We start from the raw sequence: 23,689 nt of genomic DNA on the forward strand, positions 1-23,689 counted from the left end.
ACAAAACAAAAAATAGAGAAATTGATAAAGTGATATCTATAAATTAAACATTGATTAAATGCTTTGATACTAAAATTTTTTTCTATTAAAAAAGAAAGGTTAAATATAATTTAAATACAAAAGTTCATTTTTCAAATATGTCAAATTTGGTTAGTAACTTTCAGTATGGTTGAATTTCGAGTTTAATTCATCAGTTAAGGATCGTTGAATGCTAACCATGCATGATATTTCACTTTTCTTTATTTGTTTTAATATTGAAGTAATGAATAGTTAACTCTGACTCACGCAACTATCGAAAAAATCATAGGCGAAGGGGTTAAATCAGCCATAACCCACGCAGCATTAAATTAAATTGAGCTATTTGAGCTTCTCTTCAAACTTCTCATCTAATAGATCTAGAGAAAGAAGAAAGCACAGGCTTTATCATCGCATTATGAGAATCATGAACAGAGAATTCCTGGTTCACGAATCGTGTCTTCTTTCTTCCTCTATACGTCTCTGTTTCTTCCTTCGTTCCCCCCATAGTTCGCTCCTGCGAGTGTGAGGATTATAGCACAGTCCTGGAAATTAGGCTATATATCTTGTTTCGTGCGTCTAAACGTACTTGCTGTAATGGATTTCCAAGGATGAAGAAATAGGAGCTTACACCTTGAATATGATACTCAAAATAGTGAACATATAAATTACTCTGTTTACTTTTAATAAGAGTTTAATTAAATTGTTAACTTAATTTTCTAAACATTATATTCGGTTTTTTATTCTTGGTTTTTATACGTGTAGAGTTATTTAGTGTTACTACTAGATTTCTTTAACATTCTACATCATTTTACATTTTTTGAATGAGATAGTTTGAATACTGTGGAGGTTATTGGTAACTAGCACTACAAATTTAATATATGTAATATAATAATTGAAAGAAAATTCTAAGTAACTGGGGGATGTTTAGGAGAAGAAATTCTGTCTATCTGTCGATTTTCCTGAGTAGCATCGGACTACAAAATTTTAAGGATAAATAGGTATGTAATAAGTAATATTACATTAATTTTATAAGGTGCCAAACAGAAATTTAAACTGAAAAATAAAATAGTTAGAATTTGAATTACTTACAATAGTTGTTCCTTTTACTCTACCCCTCTCAATTAAGCATAACATTCCTATATTAATGTATGATGTTGGCGGAAAAAGACCAATCCTTTCGCCGCCACCTAGCGGTCCCTGGCCCGAACTAAAGGCGTCCGGGGAGACGAAACCCTCTCGCCCCTCCACTCAAAGCCCACATTAATACATTATTTGTTATTTGTTATTTGAGATCAAAAGTTATCAGTTTAGTGGTATCCAATACAGAGGTGCCCACTTAAGCGTCTACAGTCGGGACCGAATACGGACTCTTAAATGGGGAGGTGACTGCTGCGAATTCAACTGAAGGAAGGAGAGGAGATGAGGGTTGGATTCGGGAAAATGGGGCACCCTCCGATTGAGCTGATTTTTTTACCATAGATAGCCCTTGAGATGGGGATTCCAACGGTGGTCATCCAATCTCTTAACTCCCGTCGCCCCGGTAGAAGTCAAAAACTAAAATCGCTCAAAAAGTGGTTTCTGCACCGATCTCGGTGAGTACATAAAAAGTATTAAAAAAAAATTTGAAAAAATAAAAGAAAAATGAAAATATAAAAGTGAGAAAAAAAATGAAAAAAAAAAATGTTTCTTTTCTTGATGTGCTCACCGAGATCGGTGCAGAAACCACTTTTTGAGCGATTTTAGTTTTTGACCTCTACCGGGGCGACGGGTGGGAGTTAAGAGATGGGATGACCACCGTTGGAATTCCCATCTCAAGGGCTGTCTATGGTAAAAAAAATCAGCCCGATCGGAGGATGCCCCATTTTCCCGAATTCAACCAAGATGAGTGCGAGTAGGATACCTATATTCTATACATGCGAATGCGGCGGTCAATTCGAACGTCATTTGTCATTCCGAATCCATGATGTAAGGCCGCGATTCCACATGCGTGAAAATTTCGACATGTGTGGAACTTCTGTTTTATTTCCAAGAACTGGTGGGGATAGCGACGGACCCTAACTGGGCATCTCTGTAATATCATATGGATTTACTGCTATTGACTATGCATTTATAAGGCTTGATGGAGGCCGGCAACTTTATTATGTTATGTATATATCTGCGATTGTACTTATGTATATCGTTCTTTTTTTGTTCTTTGAAGGAAAAAACGAAGACAGATACATGATCGCTACAATATCGCATGACAAAAAGTCGCTTGTCTGCATCGAGCCTAAGGTCACAAAGTTATTGAAATTTTTCTCTTCTAATCTTCATTAATTGACTATATTGTAATCAGTACTGCACCATTAATATAATTTTAAAGAAAAAGATTTGAATACGTAAGAACATATGAGAAGGCCCCACAAACATTTTGAAATTCTAGAACTCTACAATTTTGGAGTTCTGAAATTTTGGATACCTGAAATTTCAAAAATTTCTAATTTTTGAATTTATGGATTTTGTAATTTTGTCATATTGTAATTTTAGAATTTTTAAATTTTAGAATTTATAAATTCTGGAATTTCAGAATTCTAAAATTTGATAACTGTGGGATTTTAAAATTTAGGAATCGTGGAATTTTAGGAATCTAGTAGTTTTGAATTTTGATATTCGGGAATTATGGGATTTAGAATTTTTGAATTTTGAAATTTTAGAATTCCGGAAACATTTGCATTTTGAAATTTAGAAATTGAGGAATCTTGGTAATCTAGTACCTTGGAATTTGGAAATTTGGAAATTTTTATACGATGAGGGAACCAGTCTAGGCAGTCCACACATTTTTTACGAGTGCAAGCCAATTTCAAATACGACTTAAATGCAATTATTCACTACACTGCGTGAATTACGAGATTGGAATGACTGTCAGTGACATACATAGTATCAAACAGAAGCATAATGAAGTGTTGAAAATAGATACATTCTAGATGGAGGAAGTACCTACAACTCATCGTGGTAAATAACAAAGATGTATCAATTAAATGCAAAAACACTGCACCTCTTGAAAGATCAAGGCAAGAGATCGTAAACAGGAAGTGCTAGATCTGGTAACTTACTCATGTATCAACTAAGATCGTAAATCATTAGCAAGTAGACAGCGTAACAGAAATGAAGTGTTTTATGTAGCTGATTGTCAATGTTGAATTTGAATTGAAATCTACAACAACGATGTGGTCAGTTTTAGAGATTGTTGGATTCCTTGTTGCAATATTGATTTTGCTGTACTATTATTCCACATCGATTTTGGAGTACTGGAAGGAACGAGGCGTGAAAGGACCGAAACCTATCCCATTTTTGGGAAATTTTAAGGATGTATATCTTGGAAGAATTTCAATGAACGACTGTTTCGTGAAAGCTTATCGCGAGTTCAAGGGTGAACCGATGGTCGGAGTGTTTAGTGGCCACATCCCACATTTAGTTCTAAGGGACCCGGATTTAATAAAAGATGTTCTAATCAAAGATTTTTCTAACTTCGTGGAGAGAATGGTTGTTCCTAATGAGGTATGCTGTGATCACGTCTTTGTCATAAGTCGAGAAAATTGATTTCTCAGGAAAGTAGTTTGAATTTTATTTTAAAATAAAATAATTAGGTATATCAGATGAAGAACTATAAATATTATATTGAACACCTTTTATTCATTTTCTACTGGGAAATTCATTTTCACAATCACTTTCAGTGTTAAAGCGTCTTTTGTTAGCATTTAATTCTGTAACATCTATTTTACTCCTTATATATTTTTTGTTTAATTTAAATAAAACTATTTTTTATATCGTTATAACCGTTATAACAGTTATAATAGTTTGCACAAGGAATATACTGTATGAACATATACCGTGTAATATATGTATTTATGCAAGTAAAATGAGGGTTAAACTTCACTTTAGGGGACACCACTTTTTTTTGGGTATGGGTTCCATCACTAGCTGTATTTAAATTATTCATAAAATTGATACAGTAGAAGCAATAAGCAAATACATGGGCTGTACCCTCTCTCTCTAAGGTAAATATAAACCTAACTAACTCAGACTGTATCAAATTTACAGTTTGACTCTAAAGTGGTCGGCACCTGCTGCCTGCAGCTAGCGACACCGTTCATTGGACAAGAAGCCAATATGGCGTCACAGTAACGTGGCAAATGCACTGAAAGTGTCAAACTTTACACGCTCATAACTTTTTAACCAGTGGATTCCTAAAGTTAAGACTTGCATTTTTGGATTCTACACATCAAAAACTATAAATTAAAAAAAAAAGGTTCAAAATTTTGGGTCCCCTAAAGTAAAGTTCAGCCAAAATGAGTATCTGCATTTCACAAGCTTGCACTTGCACTATTATGTTAGGCACAATTGCTACGTTGTGTGATAACACCCAAATTTCGCTCGTCAACATGTTGATGAGAAATAATCAATTTTATATTATAGAAAATAGAAAGCCACACCTACAGCAAAACCAATTACACCAAATTATGTTCCCTCCGAAAGAACTGAATTTCTTTCTAACGATCTTTTGTACATACACTAGGCACTAATATATCTACGTTATATTTTACAGGTTGAACCATTAGCAGATGAACTATTCAGCATTGAAGCAAAAAGATGGAAGCCCCTAAGAGCCCGTATTTCACCTGTGTTTACTTCAGGGAAATTGAAAGAAATGTTTAATTTACTGGTAGAATGTGGGAACCAGTTTGAAGAGTATTTGAAGAAACTAGTTGAGAAGGACGCATATATCGAGTGTCGCGATATTTCCGCAAAATTCACTATCGACGTAATCGGTTCTTGTGCGTTTGGGATAGAAGCGAACGCGTTAGCAGCCGAAGACAGCGAATTTCGTAAAATGGGTAAAGCAATCGTCCGAACAAGTGTGAAATCTGTTATTAAAGACAGACTGCGGGAATATCCGTTCTTGTTTAAGATCTTCGGACGATTCCTTCTCGATTCTGAAGTCGATGACTTTTTCATAAGAATCACCAAAGAAAGTATAGATTATAGGATAAAGCACAATTTTCATAGACATGATTTCATTGAGACTTTGGTAAACATGAGAAAGGAACCTGGAGACATTAGTGATAAACGTAAGTCCTTATCCCTTTGACTACGAAAGACGTATATTTACGCTCTCACAGATCAATTAATATATACGAAGGGCGCATTTATACGCTTCACATTTCTATTAATATACCGGGTGTTCTACAACAGGTGGGAGATTTTTTAAGGGGTGATTCTAGGGATCAAAATAAGATGAAAATCAAGAATGACGAAATAGCGTTTATGGCTTTGTTTTCCAGTAATTAACGTTTAAAAATTCGAGTAAAAAGCGCCTAAAACCTGCAATCTGCCTAGCACCGACGACTGAACGTCAGATCAGCAAGGGTGCGTGCAGTCATAACCAAGAATCATTGAATAGTAGAAACTTACCTCGTGCTATTCTGTTTCTCGGTACTGCAGCATTCGGATTTCTCTTCGTGGTTATGACTGTACCCACCCCTGCTGACCTGACGTTCAGTCGTCGGTGCTGGGCAGATTTCAGCTTTCAGGCGCTTTTTATTCGAATTTTTAAACGTTAATTACTAGAAAACAAAGCCGCAAACGCTATTTCGTCATTCTTGATTTTAGTCTTATTTTGATCCCTAGAATCACTTCTTATATAATCTCCCACCTGTTATCGAACACCCTGTATATGTATGTATAAGAAAGGTGTATACAGGGTGTTAAAAAATTACCTGAAGTGGTCTACATCGTTGGATAGATTACGGAAAATCGAAGCGGATAGTTCTGTAGTATTTTTCAATGGGATCAGTAGTTTAGCCATGTTTCGTTGTTGAAAATTGGAAAATTGACCAATCAGCGCGCAGTTTGAATAACGAGACGCGCGGAGTAGAAGACTAGCCTCCTCTGCCGCTGCCGAGCCACGCCAAGAGTCGGCGGAACAAAGTACTTACTAAACGGAGACTCTGCTTAGTCTCCTACTACGCATGACTTGCCACTTTGTTTGTTGTTCTGACATATTTCTGAATTTATGATTTGCGATTTAGATTTGGTGACTCGCTCCTCGTGTTTATTTGTTGATTGCTTTGTGCGTAACCGAGGACGGTCACAATTATCAGGTATGGCAGAGCTGTAGGTATTTAGTGGAGGGGGAAGGCGGTGAGTCTCCCCGGACGCCCTTAGCTGGGGTCGGCGACCGCCAGGTGGCAGTGGGATTGGATCGGTTCTCTCATTGGCCGTACCCCGGCATGCGATTCGAATATACAGGGTGTCATGTAACGTATTTTCACGCTCCTAGATGGTGATAGGGGGGGGGGGGGGGGGGGGTGATTCTGAACAACTTTTTCCTTTGCGAAAAAGTGGTCTGAAGCTTCCTTTTTGAATTATTAAGCAAAAACACTGACCAATCCGAGCGCGTATAACGCGCGGGCTCAGGGACGGCAGCGTCGGCTACGAAGCGGGGCTTGACGTAGGTCGCGAACGAACGGCTCGGCACCCCGTTAGCATAGCACGATTGGTCAGTGTTTTTGCTTAATAATTCAAAAAGGAAGCTTCGGACCACTTTTTCGCAAAGGAAAAAGTTGTTCAGAATCACTCCCCCTACCACCATCTAGGAGCGTGAAAATACGTTACATGACACCCTGTATAGGAGTTTCGAAAAGCGGAGTTATAGGCGTCTGGGGCAGGGATCGTCTGTCGTCAGCTCCACTGATGAGTCTGGCAGACGATCCCGAGACGAAACGCCTTTTTCCTCTCCCTACAAACGGTAAAAGCAATTTTCATGATATATTCTGTGTTCTTAATTTTTGTTTAGTAGTATCTGACAAATTATTATACTAGTTATGAATAAACTCACACATGAACGCTTCAGAATAGTGAAAAACCACTTCCATATCGCGCTATTTCAAAGGAATATTTCTTTCTAAATTATGGGTGATGTTGATCCAGATGAGATGTGGTTTCAATAGGATGGTGCAACGTATGTACCATACTGCTATTGAAACTACATATCGAGTTGTTAAAATCAAAATTTAATAAAAAAGTTATTTCGAAAATAGGACCTGTTGACTGGCCTCCCAGATTGTGTGATCTAACACCTCTGGATTACTTTCTATGGGGCTATGAATAATCTCAGGTGTACTCAACTAACCCAACAACAATTAACGACTTAGAAACCAACATCACTTGTGTTATTACGAATATACGACCACACGTATGTACTTGACAAAGTAACACAAAACTGGACAGACAGAATTCGATTTATCAAGAATAGCCGTGGAAGACATAGGACCGAAATCGTATTCCAAACTTAATATCAGATATTTATTTTTACATTAAAAAAGATTTCTGTTGAAAAGTTTAATTATTGTAATATTTATAAAAATTCAAACTTCTACCATGCTTAAAAAAACATCCAACATAGAATGTATCATTTTATGTAACATAGTAACTGCAAATAGTTAAATATCTGCAACTGTTTTGATATTTTGAATGTGCATTTTGGTCAATAAACATAATGATGTGCGACAGCCAGTTATAGCGGACATCGCGTCGTATATGTGGCTTGTTCCGTGGGAGGGTGCGTCGCAATCAAAGGGTTACATTGCAGGCTTTAGTAATCTACTTATTAGTAACTGATAGATAAGCTGAATTTCTTGCAACATTTTACATTCTTCCTTTAAAACATAATTTCATTTATTCGTAGAGTTGAGCGACGCCTTCTTGGCTGCACAAGCCTTCGTCTTCTTTACTGCTGGTTTCGAAACTTCTTCGTTAACTATCACTCATGCTTTATACGAGTTAGCATTTAATCAGTCGATTCAAGACACACTTCGAGCAGAAACGAAGGATGTTCTAAAACGCAACAATGGAGAGATCACATATGACAGTATAAGTGAACTGAAATATTTAGATGCAGTCTTTAAAGGTATGCATAGATTTTGCGTTTAGTTTGTTGCTTAAATTAATATGTGCATATATTGACTAATGGTCATTGTTCCGTATGAAGGAACACGTGTAGGAGCATTTCGAAAGACAGTTTATGACGTTTTCGCGAGGAAAATAGCGATTTTCGAGTTAAAAAATTTTTAGTAACGCTTTTTCGTACCATGGACTTAGAATTTTCAATTTTCACTTCGTTTTCAATAGCCACAATCGTGTCATAAACTCGGTCTTTAGAAGGGTAAGTTCGAAAATGATCGACTAGCGGTGCTTGGCCTTCGAGGATCAATCTGGATGGAAAAACCGCGGCATTACCGAACTTTCGAAGTCCTCACGTACGTTTAGGTATTGCCCCATCCTCTTCAGACGAAGTCGCGCTAAGGGCGCAAGGAAGGGCGGTTGCAATACCAAGAAACACGCTGATTGGTAAATTAACTTCTCGTGTGAAACCAATCAGCGTGTTTTCTCCAGACACCAAAAATCTAGAAGGTGAGGATGACGGCGCGTCACTCAATTCAATTCGGTCAACGACAACGTCTCGAATTATCGCTCCACACAACTTAACGTTCGATACCATATACTGCTGTCAAAATTAATTTCGCGAGACAACGCATAGCGACGAACTGTTAGTCATTGATGGCTACTCCGAGCTTCACAACCTCAGAAAGGAATACAGTATTACCTCGAAATAAGCAACTCGCTCGGGACCGAACAGTTGCTTATTACGAAGCAGGTATGCTAATCGGCTTGACGAATGAGAGATCGTCAAGATACGTCACTCGTAGAAACGAGTGAGAGATCTGAGGTAGCGGCAAAAGGATCTCATTCATTTCTCGGACCTCTCACGTTGCGGGCCACTTCAAACAAAGAAGAGGGGATAGCAAGTTGCTTATTTCGAAGCAGAGACCACTTGCTTATTTCGAGGCAATTGTATTTGCAAAATTGGCGGTTAGTCGCGACGCGGTGCGAATATCATCGGTTCGTCACCATTTATGTTTATCGTCTTTTATAGAAACATTACGAAAATATCCGGTAGTATTATGGTTATCCAGAACAGCAATGACACCTTACACGTTTCCGGGTACAAAAGTCACCATTCCGAAGGGTCAACACGTAGTCGTGCCCGTTGATGCTATTCACAATGATCCAGATATTTTTCCAGAACCGGAAGTCTTTGATCCTAACAGATTTCTTGACAATAATGCTAAGGGCAGACATCCAATGTTTTATATACCGTTCGGAGATGGCCCAAGAAATTGCATTGGTAAAATATTGTTTAATTATAATTCAAATATGAATTAAAATGTTCTAAAATACATTTAATTTACTTTTTTTTTTAGGCGCAAGGTTTGCTAAGATTCAAACCAAGGTAGCGATGATCAAAATTTTATCAAATTTTAAAGTAGATGCATGTGAGAAGACTCCTAAGTACAACAGAGATCCAAAATCACTGATGCTTTTGCAACCAGAGCATGGAATATATCTAAAAATGACAAAGATTTAAGCATCGAGTAAGAGGAATCATTTATCACTAAGCTGCGGCAGATTTGAAAATTTGTTTTAGGGACTTTACATATTGTGCGGGGCGGCTATTGTGTTGCGCGCCGAGAGAATCACCCTGTATATGTAGAATCCGGGCGTCTGGGGCAGGGACCGTCTACGTCAGCCCCACTGACGAGTCTAGTGGACGGTTCCCGAGACGAAACGCCATCAATTTTCCACCGGCATCCTACATTATAAAAAAGCTATATTGCGAAATAAAAACGATGTAATAAGAGCTATGAAATGTGCCATATACGCTACAATATACCATTCAATTTCAACGCATAAAAAATCATAACATGATAAATGTTCGGCAGGTGAAAATTCTTGGTGCTTTTTTCAATCTGCTGTTGGCTATTGCAAGAGCAAAAGAAGCTGGTTCTAAATAAGATATTGCCAATACATGTATATGATAGGTTAAGCAATGAAAATTTGCTTCGTCGGTGTGTACGATGTCTAACTTAAAATGCGAATAAAAGCATACACAGCATGATATGGCGTAACTGTCCAAAAGATATATTCTCATCAAAACATCATGTAGAATCTTCAGTTACACAAGCTATCAATTGTACAATGAATATAATGACGGATGCACTAACACCAATATTACACTCGTTCAAAGATAACGCAATACATAGAAATAAGCAGACAGTCATTGAAAATCATTGAAACATGCGATAAAACTTCGAAACGTTATAAGTGTGCTAGAAAAATTATTTGAACAGCACACAATTATCAAGAGAACACGCCTTACAAGAAGAAGGTTCAACGAACGCAGCAGAAAAGCATTTTAAATAACATAGCAATATAAAAAGCGTTATAATTTCCACAAAAATGAAATTTTTGAGCTGAACATTTTTTTGCAGTTCATGTTCACAGCACTGAAAAAATAAGGGTATGGATTTCACGCTCCGATGATTTTTTTTTGAAACATATTTTTCTTCTTACGTAAAAAATATGTTTCCAAAATTAATTTCGATGTATTTGAATTCAGCGTAAAAAATGCTATAAAAATATATATTTTCAAAATTTTATTCTACAAATTACCGGTTGTTCATTTTCACGGGATTGCCCCCCCCCCCCAAGTGGAATATTCCTTATGTAATTGATGAAATTTAATACATAGTAAATTTTAAATAGTTATAAATTTCAATAATTTGATTATTTAATTAACGTACCTTATCTCCGAGATGAAATTTGTAGAACCAATCTTGATAGTTTAATATATTCAATACTTACGGATCGTGAATTTTATCAATGCTATCAATTTAGGTAGCATTTACAGTAGAATTTGAAACTCATTCTATACAGCACTATCAATATTTGTTGTCTGAGATTAAAACCATCAATTTAATGAAGTTAGACAAATATATATAAACATCAATACACGTGCTTAACTGATAATGAGTCAGAGACACTTCTTTTAATTTGTTTTTAAGTTGTTATATCAAAGCTTTCAAGTCGCAGTCATCAAGTCTACGTATTTCTTCGTTTATAATCTTTATTTGTCGACTAAATTGCAAGCATCGAGTTATAGTGACTCGAATAAACACATTGGACTTCAGTATTTGTAGTTATCAAATGAAGGTAAGTATATAATTCCATTATCAGATTATTAATAAAAATACATAACGCTGACAATTGTATTTTTATATTTTTATATTTTTGCGATGTGATACCTAAATATACTTCAGTAACTACTATTGGCATAACATGGATTTTTTGGGGGGCTAGGACAGGTCTCACAGACATTTTAAAGCATTCAAATATTGAAATTTTGGGATTCTAAAACTCTAAAAGTTTTGGAAATCTGAAATTTTAAAAAATTTAGGAATTTTGAAATTCTGAAATTTCGGGAATTTTGGTAATCTGAAATTTTGGAAATTTTTGTAATCTGGAGTTTTAGAATTCTAGAATTTTGAAATTTTGAAATCCTAGAGTTTTGGTATTCTGAAATTCTGGAATTTTACAATCTCTAAATTTGAAGTAAGTTCACCTAGGTCACTATCTAGTTCCGTCAATGGTATCTACATTATTGGATTACGAATAAAAATACATAACTTTTCTCATTGTATGTTCCTTTTATATCTCTACAATGTGATGCTTATTTGAAAATTATTAATGAAGTTATGTTTGAAAATTTCATTCCACATACGTTTTAAAGTTATTAATTTGTAAGTAATTTCTGATAAAATAGATAAACATTAGAAAATAATAGTGGCTTTAAAAGCTAAGCAGATATTAAAATCATGAAATTATACACAGCTTAAATTGAATGATTCTCACAATTGTTTGTGACCAAAACAAATGAGCAAACAGTGACATGACAGTAAAGGATCGAGATAATTTTTAAGAGTAAATTAAGAGTACGTAGATCTATAAACAGTTTCTTACAAGTCATCCTGATAAATAACAAGGTTATGTCAAGAAATTGCAGATCATGCTATCAGGTCAGCTGATAGAATTTGAGAAACGATAATCTGGAAGCTAATACACATCTCACTCCAGACCGTTGAACACTACAAAACAGAGCAGCGTGACAAGTAGAAGTGTTTTAGTCAACTCAATACTGAAATTGAATTTATAACTATGTCTTGGTCAATGTTTGAGACTGTTGGATTTTTTGTTGGGATACTGGTTCTACTGTATTATTATTCTACATCGGTTTTGGAGTACTGGCAGAAACGAGGCGTGAAAGGACCAAAACCTATTCCATTTTTGGGCAACTTTACGAATGTGTTTCTTGGAAGGAGTTCAGTGAACGATTGTTTCGTGAAAGCTTACTACGAGTTCAAAGATGAACCGATGGTTGGAGTATTTGGTGGCCACATCCCACATTTAATTATAAGGGACCCGGATTTAATAAAGGATGTTCTTATTAAAGACTTTTCAACGTTCGTTAATAGGATAACTGTTCCTAATGAGGTATGTTGTGATAAAATAGGTTTAACTTATTCGCGATAAAATCAGGCTTTCCTGCAGAAAATGGCAATATAGGAGAAGTAGGAATTCCCAAAATCTTCATTTTCACAGTATTAACCCTTGGCGCAAGTCACAGTTTCAATTTAATTTTCTGTTTCACATTAGTTTTAGTTTCTAAATTTGACATTATTTTTACCTATATGTTTTGTAAATTTGGAACGCGATTGACCCAGACTCCGCTGTTCAAGGGTTAGTGTTGAAGTTAATTTAGGAAACAGATAATATAATTTTTAATTATTAAATATTGTAAAATTTAGTGTAAAATTCAGAAACACGAATAGTAGATAATTATCAATTCAAATTTTTCTACGTGAGTGATAGGTCCAGATTCCTATAATGGAGAGGATACGAATATCGGATACCTATTTTATTTTTAGATGCAGAGAGTCTCACAATAGTTATAAATAGAAAAATCCAACATAGAAATTTGGGGAATTTTATGGAGAATGTGCTGTATAAATATAAATATAATGGATTTTACGAAACTTCCGCTTTTTTCAATTTCTCTAGTTGATAGCAAATTCGGGTTCATAGAAATTCTGGTAGTGATACGAGACAGCGTTACTTTGGAGAGAAATAAAGTTATAACACTAAAATATAACATTAATAATGATAAATTAAACATGTAGAGCATCAAATATAATTAGACAACCACAATTAAACTAGATAAAAGTAGAGCGAGATTCGCTCTAAAGCCAACCCTTGGAACTAAACTAAAACTTTTCATCACCTTATTTTGAAGTGACAAAAAAAAAATTGTTGGCCATTCGTTGAGATTTTGACCCACTAAACACAATGGTGCAAGAATTTTTTCGACAACTCTTACCGTCTGGCCTGTACAAAAGTGAGAGAAAGTCTAAATGCTTTAACCCGCTTCTTAAGATTTTCAATTTAGATAATACTTATCTTTAACAAGAACGGAAGAATTTAACATACATAACAGTGGTACTAAATAGATTAATTAAATTAAGGGCATCATAAATTAAAGCTTAATTTATTATTAAGGCATAAATAGTTCTTGATATAAATACCACAATACTATTTGATAACAAAGTTATTTATATAAATTAAATTATTATTTATATAAATTATCTCCCTATTGAAATTATTTAATTTTTGTGCGATTCGCAGTTGTGAATTAAAATTGGACACCTTACATGTAATGCTGATATCAACCGTGATATCTATGTTATATGTTTACAGCTCGAGCCATTATCAGTACACCTGTTCGGTCTTGAAGCAAAAAGATGGAAACCCTTAAGAGCCCGTCTCTCGCCTGTTTTCACTTCAGGAAAGCTGAAAGAAATGTTCGGTTTACTGGTAGAATGTGGAAATCATTTTGAAGAGTACTTGAAGACACTGGTTGAGAAGGGCGAATATATCGCGACCCGCGAGATGTCTGCAAAATATACTACCGATGTGATCGGTTCCTGTGCGTTCGGGATAGAAATGAACGCGTTAGCAGCAGAAGACAGCGAATTCCGTAAAATGGGCAGAGCAATCTTCCAAACAAACGTGAAATCTGTCATAAAGGATAGATTGAGGGAATATCCATTCTTATTTAAGATCTTGGGACGATTCCTTCTCGATTCTGAAGTCGATGACTTTTTCATAAGAATCACCAAAGAAAGTATAGATTATAGGATAAAGCACAATTTTCATAGACATGATTTCATTGAGACTTTGGTAGATCTGAAGAAGAATCCTGGAAACATTAGCGATAAACGTAAGTCTTTATAGTACATACTACTGTACTGTATGCTCACTGTATCTTAAGGCTGGTTCAGACACGGCTAGTAATTTAGTCGAATGACGAGTGATTTACTAACTTACAATTAGTTTGCATGGACAGGTTATTGTGAAATTGCAGCCTTGTGGTGTTTCAAACCCGTTCTGCAGTTCCCACGTAAATAAATAAATAAATCTGCTGCCACCAGGGATATTCGATATCCCTGTCTTACTTTGTCGCATTTAGTTTCGTTCGCGTATTTCGTCAGGCGGTGCGAACGCACGATTCCCCTTGGCCCTGTGACTTTTAAGCTTAATGGAGCTATGCCTTCTTCTGGTGTATGGACAGTATTTTCACGCATGCACCGTTAGGGGCTCGAGGTGCGTAGTTGTTTCGAGCTAGAGTCGTTGGGAGTGTGCGGGTACTCGAAATTATTAGTTCGGGTAGACTTGGGCAGGTTCCCAAACTATAATGCTCGGGTAGCCGATTTTCTGGCTCGCTCGAAAGAAGTCGAGCAGGTTCGTTCCAAAGTGTTGCCGGGCTACCCGAACATTCGTATGGTCCGGAAACCCGCCCGACTTCTTCCGACTCGACCCGATTTCTCTGATAGCCGTAATTTGGGGTATGTGCGGCCCATAGCCATAGTAAGTATAGATTGAGCATCCATTGTATAAGCGGTAATGCATACGATGAGAGAGAGAAAAGATGTAAGAGGAGTTTCAATATCTCTCTCTTTTCAATATCGGAGAAGTGGGGAGAGCCTGCGCAAGAGCCTGCGCAAGAGCCTGCGCGATATGATTTAAATGCGTAGACGACGCTAATGTAGTATAATAGGGGAAACGACGAACTGACGCGAGGAAATGAGAAGTGCTCTCCACTACTCTGGCATTGAAAAGAGAGAGAAACTCCTCTTACATCTTTTTTCTCTCTCATCGTATGCATCACCGCTTATATGTATGTACAACGGATCTATACAGTAATGCTTCGAAATAAGCAAGTGGTCTCTGCTTCGAAATAAGCAACTCGCTATCCCCTCTTCTTTGTTTGAAGTCGCCCGCAAAGTGAGAGGTACGAGAAATGAGGGAGAGGTCCATGAAAGCGCGAAGCCGATGTTTAGGGTAATAAATTTCACGCTCGACTGAGCAGTGACATCGGTTAGTAGAAGAAGGATGGAATATATGTATATAATGCTTTCTATCCTTGTTCAAAAAATAACATCGCTGCTCGGCCGATCACTTTATGATTTGCCGCTACCTCGGATCTCTCACTCGTTTCTCGCGTTCTCTATCGTCCCGTTTCGAGAACAAAGTCAAGCCGAATAGCAACCTGCTTCGAAATAAGCAACTGTTCGGTCCCGAGCCACTTGCTTATTTCGAAGCATTACTGTACTTACTATCTCTATGGTGCGGCCCGACTAATATGCCCCAGACTATTCGGGTTGGTGCGGAAAACATCGGGCCGGCTCGAACGAGTTCCCGCGGGCCGCGGTCCACGACCAAACTGTCATGTAAGTACTTACTTGTTAATGCTTGCAATAAGCATATTCAAAATCTATTTTATATAAAATGAAGGGTATACTTCTGAAAGGCCCAATCACCCCAGGACAAACAAACTTCGGATTTATAGTAATTGAGGGACGAGAAATCGAACGAGACCATTTCCAGAACTGGCAAATAAACCGTTCCCGAGATATACAGGGTATTCTAAAAGTGCGGAAACCCCCTATTACCTCGATAAGAACGCATTTTTACGGAAAATGACTAACCTAACCTAGGTTAGGGTTAGGGTTAGGGTTAGGGTTAGTCATTTTGCATGGAAATGCGTTCTTATCAAGATAATAGGGGGTTTCCGCACTTTTAGAATAGCCTGTATATCTCGAGAACGGTTTATTTGCCAGTTCTGGAAATGGTCTCATTCGATTTCTCGTCCCTCAATTACTATAAATCCGAAGTTTGGTTGTTCTGGGGTGATGGTGCCTTTCGGAAGGTTCCCTAAAAATTATCTTATTCCAAAGTTCCACATAAAACGGATTTTGCACATGCTTATTGCAAGTATTAACAAGTAGTACATGAGAGTTGGGTAGCGGCCCGCGGCCCGCGAGAGCTCGTCCGAATCTGCCCGACTTTATCCGACCTGACTCGAAATAGTCGGACTACCCGACTGCACGCATGTATCGGACACCCGCCCGAACCCGCCCGAATTTTTCCGAGCTCGCCCGAGCCCGTAATATCGGGTACCCGCACATCCCTAACCTCAAATTCCTTTGTAATTTATTCAGCAGGAACGAAAAAAGGTGTGTTCTCGTTTCTAGGGATTTTTCTAGGGACTGTCGGTCAAGTTTTCAACGCTTGCATCGCCTTAAGTAGAGAGGTTGCTTCAGTTTTATAGTATTCTCCGCTTATTGTTTGCTCGATCGGGTCCGCGCAATGAATATTATCCGGGGAGGTAAGTGTTTCGAAAACTGCTCTCGTCGACTAGCTTGTCTCAAAGAGCGAGCCAGAGAGATTGCGAGTCGAGTGAAACAGATTTAAAATGAACGAGGTGCGCTCGTTCGGCGGCGGCAATTTCAAGAAGTGGCTGGAGATGACTCAGCGAATAATAACCGGGGCAGAAAACCGAATATGTAATAAGCGGGGAATACTTTACATACCTCTTCCACTACCGATCGTTGATCGATAAATCGCACCAACACAGACATTGATGGCTGTAACAAATCTGATGACACTCGAGCGTCCGTGCGTGCAATTTTTTGAAAGGAGATAGCACTTGTAAAATAGACGGAAAAAATTAACTCCACTCTTTCTCTTTTTTTCCTTTAACCCTTTGACTGCCGAGTAATCTAGGCTTAAACGTTCAATAACACTTATCACTTTATCTTTAACAATAACAGTTTATCTTTACATTTTTTGTTTTTTTTATCAGTGTTTTTCTCATCATTGTAATCTGATAACATACAGTGTGTAATTAATAATATGAGTTAATAACTTTTATTTGATTATAATTAGGTTGTATAAGAAGCATATCTGCGTCCATAGTAGTCAAAGGGTTAAATAAAAATCCTACAGGCTTGTGTAACTTACCTATTAACTGCTGTAAGATAGACTGCATTTTTTGTGATGCTTTATATATTTTTTTCAAACATAATTTCATTTACTTGCACAGAATTGAGTGACAGTTTCTTGGCTGCACAATCCTTTGTCTTCTTTGCTGCTGGTTTCGAAACTTCCTCTGTAACGATCACTCATGCTTTATACGAGCTAGCATATAATCATTCGATTCAAGACACTCTTCGATCAGAAATCAAGGATGTTCTACAACGTAGTAATGGAGAGATCACATATGATAATATAAAGGAAATGAAATATTTGGACGCAGTCCTCCAAGGTACCATTTGCGTTTAGTTTTTGAATACACTCTTTAACAAATTAATATGTGCATACATTGACTAATCGTTTTTTTTATAGAAACATTACGAAAATATCCGGTAGTATTATGGTTATCCAGAACAGCAATGACTAATTACACGTTTTCGGGTACAAAAGTCACAATTCCGAAGGGTCAACACGTAGTCGTGCCCGTTGATGCTATTCAGAATGATCCAGATATTTTTCCAAAACCGGAAATCTTTGATCCTAACAGATTTCTTGACGATAATGCTAAGAGCAGACATCCAATGTTTTATTTACCATTCGGAGATGGCCCAAGAAATTGCATTGGTAAGATATTGTAGAATTAGGATTCGAACTTAAATTAAAAAGTTCTAAAGTAAATTTAATCTAATTTTTTTTTAGGCGCAAGGTTTGCTAAGATTCAATCCAAGGTAGCGATGATTAAAATTTTATCGAACTTTAAAGTGGATGTATGTGAAAAGACTATTACTGAGTACAAGAGGGATATAAAATCATTCGTTCTTTTGCAACCAACGCACGAAGTATATTTAAAAATGACAAAAGCTTAAATATAAAGGACAGGAGCAAGCAAGTATATGTTAATCAATTTCTTATTGATTATTTTCTATTTATATTTATGCAAAAATAAAATACTTAATATAAATGACATCAGCAGGCGTAATTTGTAGTAAAAGAGTTAATTTTTTCACTAAATATATTCATAACTGTTTTAAAGATTATTTGTATTACTGATATTATAATAGTGAAATTTTTTTTAGTTATACATCTATTTCAATAATTAATTAGTTTCTCTTTTTTATTAATTACCTTAAATACTCATCAATAAATCATTTAAAATTCATACTTTAATTGATTTTACAAAATTTTATCTTTTACCTTTTTTTTGTTCTCTATCGTTCAATTCACTTCTACTCTTGAGATTATATAATATTATTACAAATAATCTTATCAGTGTGTGCATAAAATTATAATTACATTAGATGTAGAAATTAATTTTATACCCCCCTCCCTTCCCATTTTTAAATTGAAGATTTATTTTTAAAAATCTATGATGACTTCAATTATTCAAATAATGTTTACTATCATATTTTCGGGCCATTTTTCAGATACACAGAAGCACAAGAAAATACTCATATTTAATTAAGAAATAATTAAGAAGACATAATACCAGAAGCATCGAATTAGTTTGTACACCTAATAATTTTCACTAATCTTGCATTTAAAAAAATATATATATTATCATCATACACTGTTTAAAATTATTTAAAAATTTATATTAGTTTACTTTCTTTTACTATTCCAGTTTTGTTTAGTTTTAATAAAAAGCAAAATTACACTTCTACTGTTTATCCTATTTCAGTGAGTAACATTAAACTTTGAAAAAAAAGAAAACTATTGAATATCAATTCTTTTGATTTTCTACTTTAATTTATAAAATAGGTGAATTTCTGATAACATTTAACTCTACTAGCATCAAAATAGATTTGTGTCAAAGCAGGAGATTCTTTCAAGACCCTTCTGCATCTTCATTGAAATTCTAATTTCCTTCTTTGAAACTATAGGAACGCTGTTTTCGTTCAATTCAGATTACTGAGAAGATTCTCGTCGGATTTCTTTGCTGCAAAAGCACTTTATCTTAAATTTCTTTTTCAATTCAGTGTTAACTTGAAAATCTTCAAATGCATGTTTAATTAGATTCTAATTGTAATATTAAAATTGTAATATTAAAGATTAAAATTGTATACATTCAAAATATTTGAATAATGATAGAAGACAACGTTGATCCTTCTTTGAAATGCCAAAAAGGTAGCTCATATTCTCTTTTAAAAAGAGAATTCTTAATATTTATTGAAATTAATATTATAATGATTTTCCTTATCTGACAAAAATTTGTGTTTTTTTTTTAAATTTAAATTTTTCATTTTTACGTTATTTCAGTCTTATTGGGACTAAAAAAAATATTTTAATTTCAAAATTCAAAAACTTCAGAGTTTCAAAAGTTTTGATTATCCAATATTTATCAATAACCGTTTAAATTTCTTATTTATAGAAAATATTTATAGAAAATAATATTAGACCAACCTGTTTCTTTTTACTTTTAAAATAGATTGCTATTAAAAAATTACTTTAGCTTAATATTCAGCGATGAAAATTTAAACCTCTTTGTTATTGATAAAAAATTAATAACATAAAAAGCAGATTTAATTGTTCATTTCAGCCATATAAATTGATATTACAATAGCAAAATTATAAAACAAAAAAATAAGAATTTTATTATATTACATTAATTTAATTGAATGTGTAATTATTACAATTTTCAATCTATTATTATTTATCAATGTCAGTAACATAGAAGACTGGAAATTAATCCTATTCAAGTGACTTTTTCTCTACCTTTGGTTTACAGTATGCTATGAAATTGAGAAACAAATTAAAAAGCAAACGTGTATCTACGTCCCAGGTTAATTGCATCAGTGACTGGCACGAAACGATTGAGTTCGTGATCTGTCATTGCTCGAAGCTGAATAGAGCTCGCGTTAAATCGATTTTACAGTTTGGTTCGTTTGCCTCGAAAAGTTATTGGTTCACGATCATACACCATTTCATTTTTCAATCAATCTTCCTCAACTTAACAAGATATTCATGTTAACGTTACGCATCATTTTTCATGTATTTACAATGTAATAAAAAAAGTTTTTATTCAACGTTTACCTCGGTTGCAAATGCAACGTGCAGCAATGATACATATAGCAAAAATATATACCTTGTTTTGGTAAATATGCACATATTTTATTACGTTAAATTAATAATTTTAATTTATTATTAAATGTAAATCATTAAACGTGCGAAATGAGTCGGTTATATGAATTTTGAGGGAATTTGTTAATTAATTTAATGATAAAAATTTGGTATTAATATTAAAGATAAAATATTATTTAATAAAAATTAAGGTAAAAGTAATTCAAATCAAAATACACCAAGCATTTATTATGTGTACGAATTGAGTACACTACGAATGAGGTACGAATGAAGATTTATTTTTAAAAAGTTATAGTAGCTCCAATTATCGAAGTAATTTTTATTGTTATTACATTCTTGCGCCACTTTTTAAATACACAGAAGCGCCGCAAAATATTTGAAAAAATAATTATTAAGAAAGTGTAATAGTAGAAGCATCGAATTAATTTGTGCGGCTAATATTAGGTTATCATGAATTACATTAACCCTTCGACCGCGCGGTGGACCATGGGAGGACCCTTGTATGTTCTATGGAGATTTATTAACAGTTTAATCTACATATTTAGTCAAAATGATGTTTGGATGATTTTGTTATTTTTCTAGGATGTTTTGAAATATTAATTAGGATAATTAAGCTACGAAGGCGTCAACAAAAAATTTCGAGGTTCTTTCAGAATAGATACTTCAGAATTATTTAATTTTATAACAACCCTCCTTTGGTCGTTCACTCTTCTGGAATCTCCTTTGTGAGTCGAATTTTTCATCGTTCTGGAAAATAATCCCCCTGTTTTGTCATGCAAGAAACCATAAACAAGAATATGACGAAATTATCCAAATTTAACGAGAATGCTTTAAGATCGTTTTACGACTCTATCATAGACACGAATTTAAGTTATCCTTCAAACTTTGTACACGCGAAAGAGATCTCGTGATCACGGAACAATTTTATCGAGAAAACGAGATCAATTTTTTATATTTTTCTTTTCCAAAGAATTTCCGTAACATCTTGGATCACGGAAGAAGTTTTCCTTCATCTATATCAAACTAGTTGCTGTGGGATTTTGTTCCTATTGTTAATAAAGTAAACTTTTCAAACTTTTCTTATCTAATTATTGCCACTTGCTCTTACTTTTTCTCGACTTTTTATTGATTAATCAGCAGAATATGTAATTTTACAACAAAGTAATGAAAGCTTTCTCCGTTTTTTTTTTAAAATAATTATTGGAAAATGTCAGTTATCTGGATAATGTAACGTGCAAATTGTTCATCTGCAATTATTCATTCGTGTTAGTCTTTCCTACTTATTCGTATGCATCAGATGCACCGTGTAATGTGAAATAAAAGATGATAAAATGATAAAATGAGATTTTCATCTGCCACTTCGTGCACTCGCTTGGAGGGTTTATCGGGACACACTATATGCGATTTTATGAAAATCGTTTATATGTAGAATATGTACTCGATATTTCTCTTGAGAAAATTCTGTATTCGTGTACCTATACATAGATTATTACAAGAGTTTCGGGAATTCATGTTCGAATATTCCCAATTGAACTGAAATTGCTACTAATGAATATAGATAAGGTCTTCAAATTGCTTCATATTTCAGCATCGATCTTATCTACAGTAAAATGCCATTCCGGCCAGATAAATGCTCTGAGATGAGCATCGGGAGTAATTGGTTTCTACGAAGGGATACACGCGCCTGTTCTGAGCAACTGAAATTCGAGTAATTTTCTTACAGGAGTCTTTAGTTTGTTAATTGTTTCAAGAAATTAAAGTAGAAATAATTTATCATTGAACTTTTTCTTATTTTGTACCTTTCCATTTTCAAAATTTCAAATTATTTTTATTATAAATTAATTAATATCTTATGTTACAGTATCGCAGATAAAAATTCGTTATTATTAATTGTTATATGCCTCGGACGGCAGACCATGGAGAGAGTCTAACTTTAATTACTTTATCTCCCATACTATTTTCATTTTTTAAATTTTAAACTGTCTTTTTAAACATTATTTTTACAGCACATAGAACTGTTTCATTTAAAAATTATACATTCAACTTTAGATTAATATCCTTGTGTTTGTTTTGTAAGCTTGGGTCATACTTGTCTCAGACTCCGTTATACTAGGGTTAATAAGTGAGGATAACACTTGGGGTGGTCGTGGAGTGATATTTTAATAGAACTCTAACCCTTATTTGTAAAATTTTTAAATTTTAACAAAAAAAAGAAAATAAATTTCTCGGCTCTCAATAAAGTATCTTTTTCGGACACTTATTTGAATTACATATTTTTAATATTGAGAACTTCCAACCTTATATTTTTTATAATTTAGTTTTTTATTATTTGCAACAGAATACAACGAAGTGTTAAATACTGAAACGTGGGATAAATTTCAACAGTAGGCACGCCCTATAATATAAATTGTGCTGTATGTCACATACGGGTATGTATCGACCGGCTCGGCGCATTGTCAGTACAGCGGTGAAAAATGGACGGGAAGAAAGGAAGTAAAAGAAAAAGAAAAAAAGGTATGAGATGTACGTCTTGTCTTCATGGAGTTGAAATATCCTCTTATTTCGCCGCCTACTTTCTCTGATCGGAGAATCTATATCATTGAAACGATCTGTGAGAGGCTGCTGATGTATCTTTCATTACCGAATTTCTAAGCCAACGAAAATGACTTTCCAGTCAATTTTACAGACACTTTGGGAGAAAATGATCATTTCGAACCATTACCGTTTCTTATATATTTTTCTGTATAGTACTGAGAATAAATTAAAGAAAATTATCCAATATATTGGATATCTTTCTTTAATTTATTAAATTAACACATCATATACCGGCCATAAATAAAATATAATAGATACACACTACTACCTTATAATTAACAATAACTAAAGATTAAAAGCTGTATCCTTTCTTTTCAATTTCCTCTTAATTGAAGTACATCTAATTTTTATTACTTCACCTGAGTTGTATGTGAATTTGTAATACTGACAAGAAGCCTGTTAACCTTTAGACTGCCGGGATTTTAAGAGATTTTTTCCCCTTAGTAAATTTAAAAATTTTATGTCTGTATCTTATATATAACATATGTAAAGGTCCGATCACAGGTAGCGACTATATTTAGACTTTCCGGCAGCTAACGGGTAGGAAAAATGAAAAATTTTCCATTTTGCCTAAAAGTCTGTTTCTATAGTGTATTGGGGTTGCGGAAAACGATGGTGAAGTTAGTTTTTGAGTACAGTCCATTCTCATGCCTATATGACTCTCCTTCAGTATTACCCAGCGCCAACGGCG

At 34.8% G+C, this 23,689-nt stretch overlaps 3 protein-coding genes across 8 annotated transcripts in view; 2 read left to right on the forward strand and 1 right to left on the reverse strand.

The window, feature by feature from the left end:
- Positions 1-23,689, reverse strand: part of LOC114878195 — a 164,477-nt gene that overhangs the window by 27,099 nt on the left and 113,689 nt on the right. The window lies entirely within an intron of this gene.
- LOC114878197 (cytochrome P450 6a2-like) lies at positions 2,611-10,580 on the forward strand. Of its 3 annotated transcripts, XR_006829536.1 has the most exons (6): positions 2,619-3,555; positions 4,604-5,126; positions 7,745-7,966; positions 8,993-9,244; positions 9,321-9,748; positions 9,840-10,579. XR_006829536.1 is itself a non-coding variant. In XM_029191717.2 (5 exons), exons 1-5 carry the CDS (start codon positions 3,223-3,225, stop codon positions 9,482-9,484), a joined length of 1,260 nt encoding a protein of 419 aa, XP_029047550.2. In that variant the 5' UTR covers positions 2,611-3,222; the 3' UTR covers positions 9,485-10,580. The 3 variants fall into 3 exon arrangements, 2 of the variants coding, with proteins under 2 accessions (XP_029047550.2, XP_029047549.2); XM_029191717.2 differs by having other exon boundaries at positions 2,611-3,555; positions 4,604-4,892; positions 9,321-10,580; XM_029191716.2 differs by having other exon boundaries at positions 9,321-10,579.
- Positions 11,989-23,158, forward strand: LOC114878196 (probable cytochrome P450 6a13). Of its 4 annotated transcripts, none has more exons than XM_029191714.2 (6): positions 11,989-12,447; positions 13,708-14,230; positions 17,396-17,617; positions 17,698-17,949; positions 18,025-18,214; positions 18,750-18,890. In XM_029191714.2, the coding sequence occupies exons 1-5, from the start codon at positions 12,112-12,114 to the stop codon at positions 18,189-18,191; spliced, it is 1,500 nt and encodes a 499-aa protein (XP_029047547.1). In that variant the 5' UTR covers positions 11,989-12,111; the 3' UTR covers positions 18,192-18,214; positions 18,750-18,890. The 4 variants fall into 4 exon arrangements, with proteins under 4 accessions (XP_029047547.1, XP_046142246.1, XP_029047548.1 ...); XM_046286290.1 differs by lacking the exon at positions 18,750-18,890 and adding an exon at positions 22,742-23,158 and having other exon boundaries at positions 11,992-12,447; XM_029191715.2 differs by having other exon boundaries at positions 11,992-12,447; positions 18,025-18,210.

The sequence above is a fragment of the Osmia bicornis genome, chromosome 6 (genome assembly GCF_907164935.1).
Source record: "Osmia bicornis bicornis chromosome 6, iOsmBic2.1, whole genome shotgun sequence".
NCBI lineage: Eukaryota > Metazoa > Arthropoda > Insecta > Hymenoptera > Megachilidae > Osmia > Osmia bicornis.

Coding starts and splice junctions, on each gene's coding strand:
- LOC114878197 (XM_029191716.2), top strand. CDS start 3,223: ATGTGGTCAGTTTTAGAGATTGTTGGATTCCTTGTTGCAATATTGATT. Junction 3,556..4,603: donor GAATGGTTGTTCCTAATGAG/GTATGCTGTGAT, acceptor TATATTTTACAG/GTTGAACCATTAGCAGATGA. Junction 7,967..8,992: donor TTTAGATGCAGTCTTTAAAG/GTATGCATAGAT, acceptor CGTCTTTTATAG/AAACATTACGAAAATATCCG.
- LOC114878196 (XM_029191714.2), top strand. CDS start 12,112: ATGTCTTGGTCAATGTTTGAGACTGTTGGATTTTTTGTTGGGATACTG. Junction 17,618..17,697: donor TTTGGACGCAGTCCTCCAAG/GTACCATTTGCG, acceptor TTTTTTTTATAG/AAACATTACGAAAATATCCG. Junction 17,950..18,024: donor TGGCCCAAGAAATTGCATTG/GTAAGATATTGT, acceptor ATTTTTTTTTAG/GCGCAAGGTTTGCTAAGATT.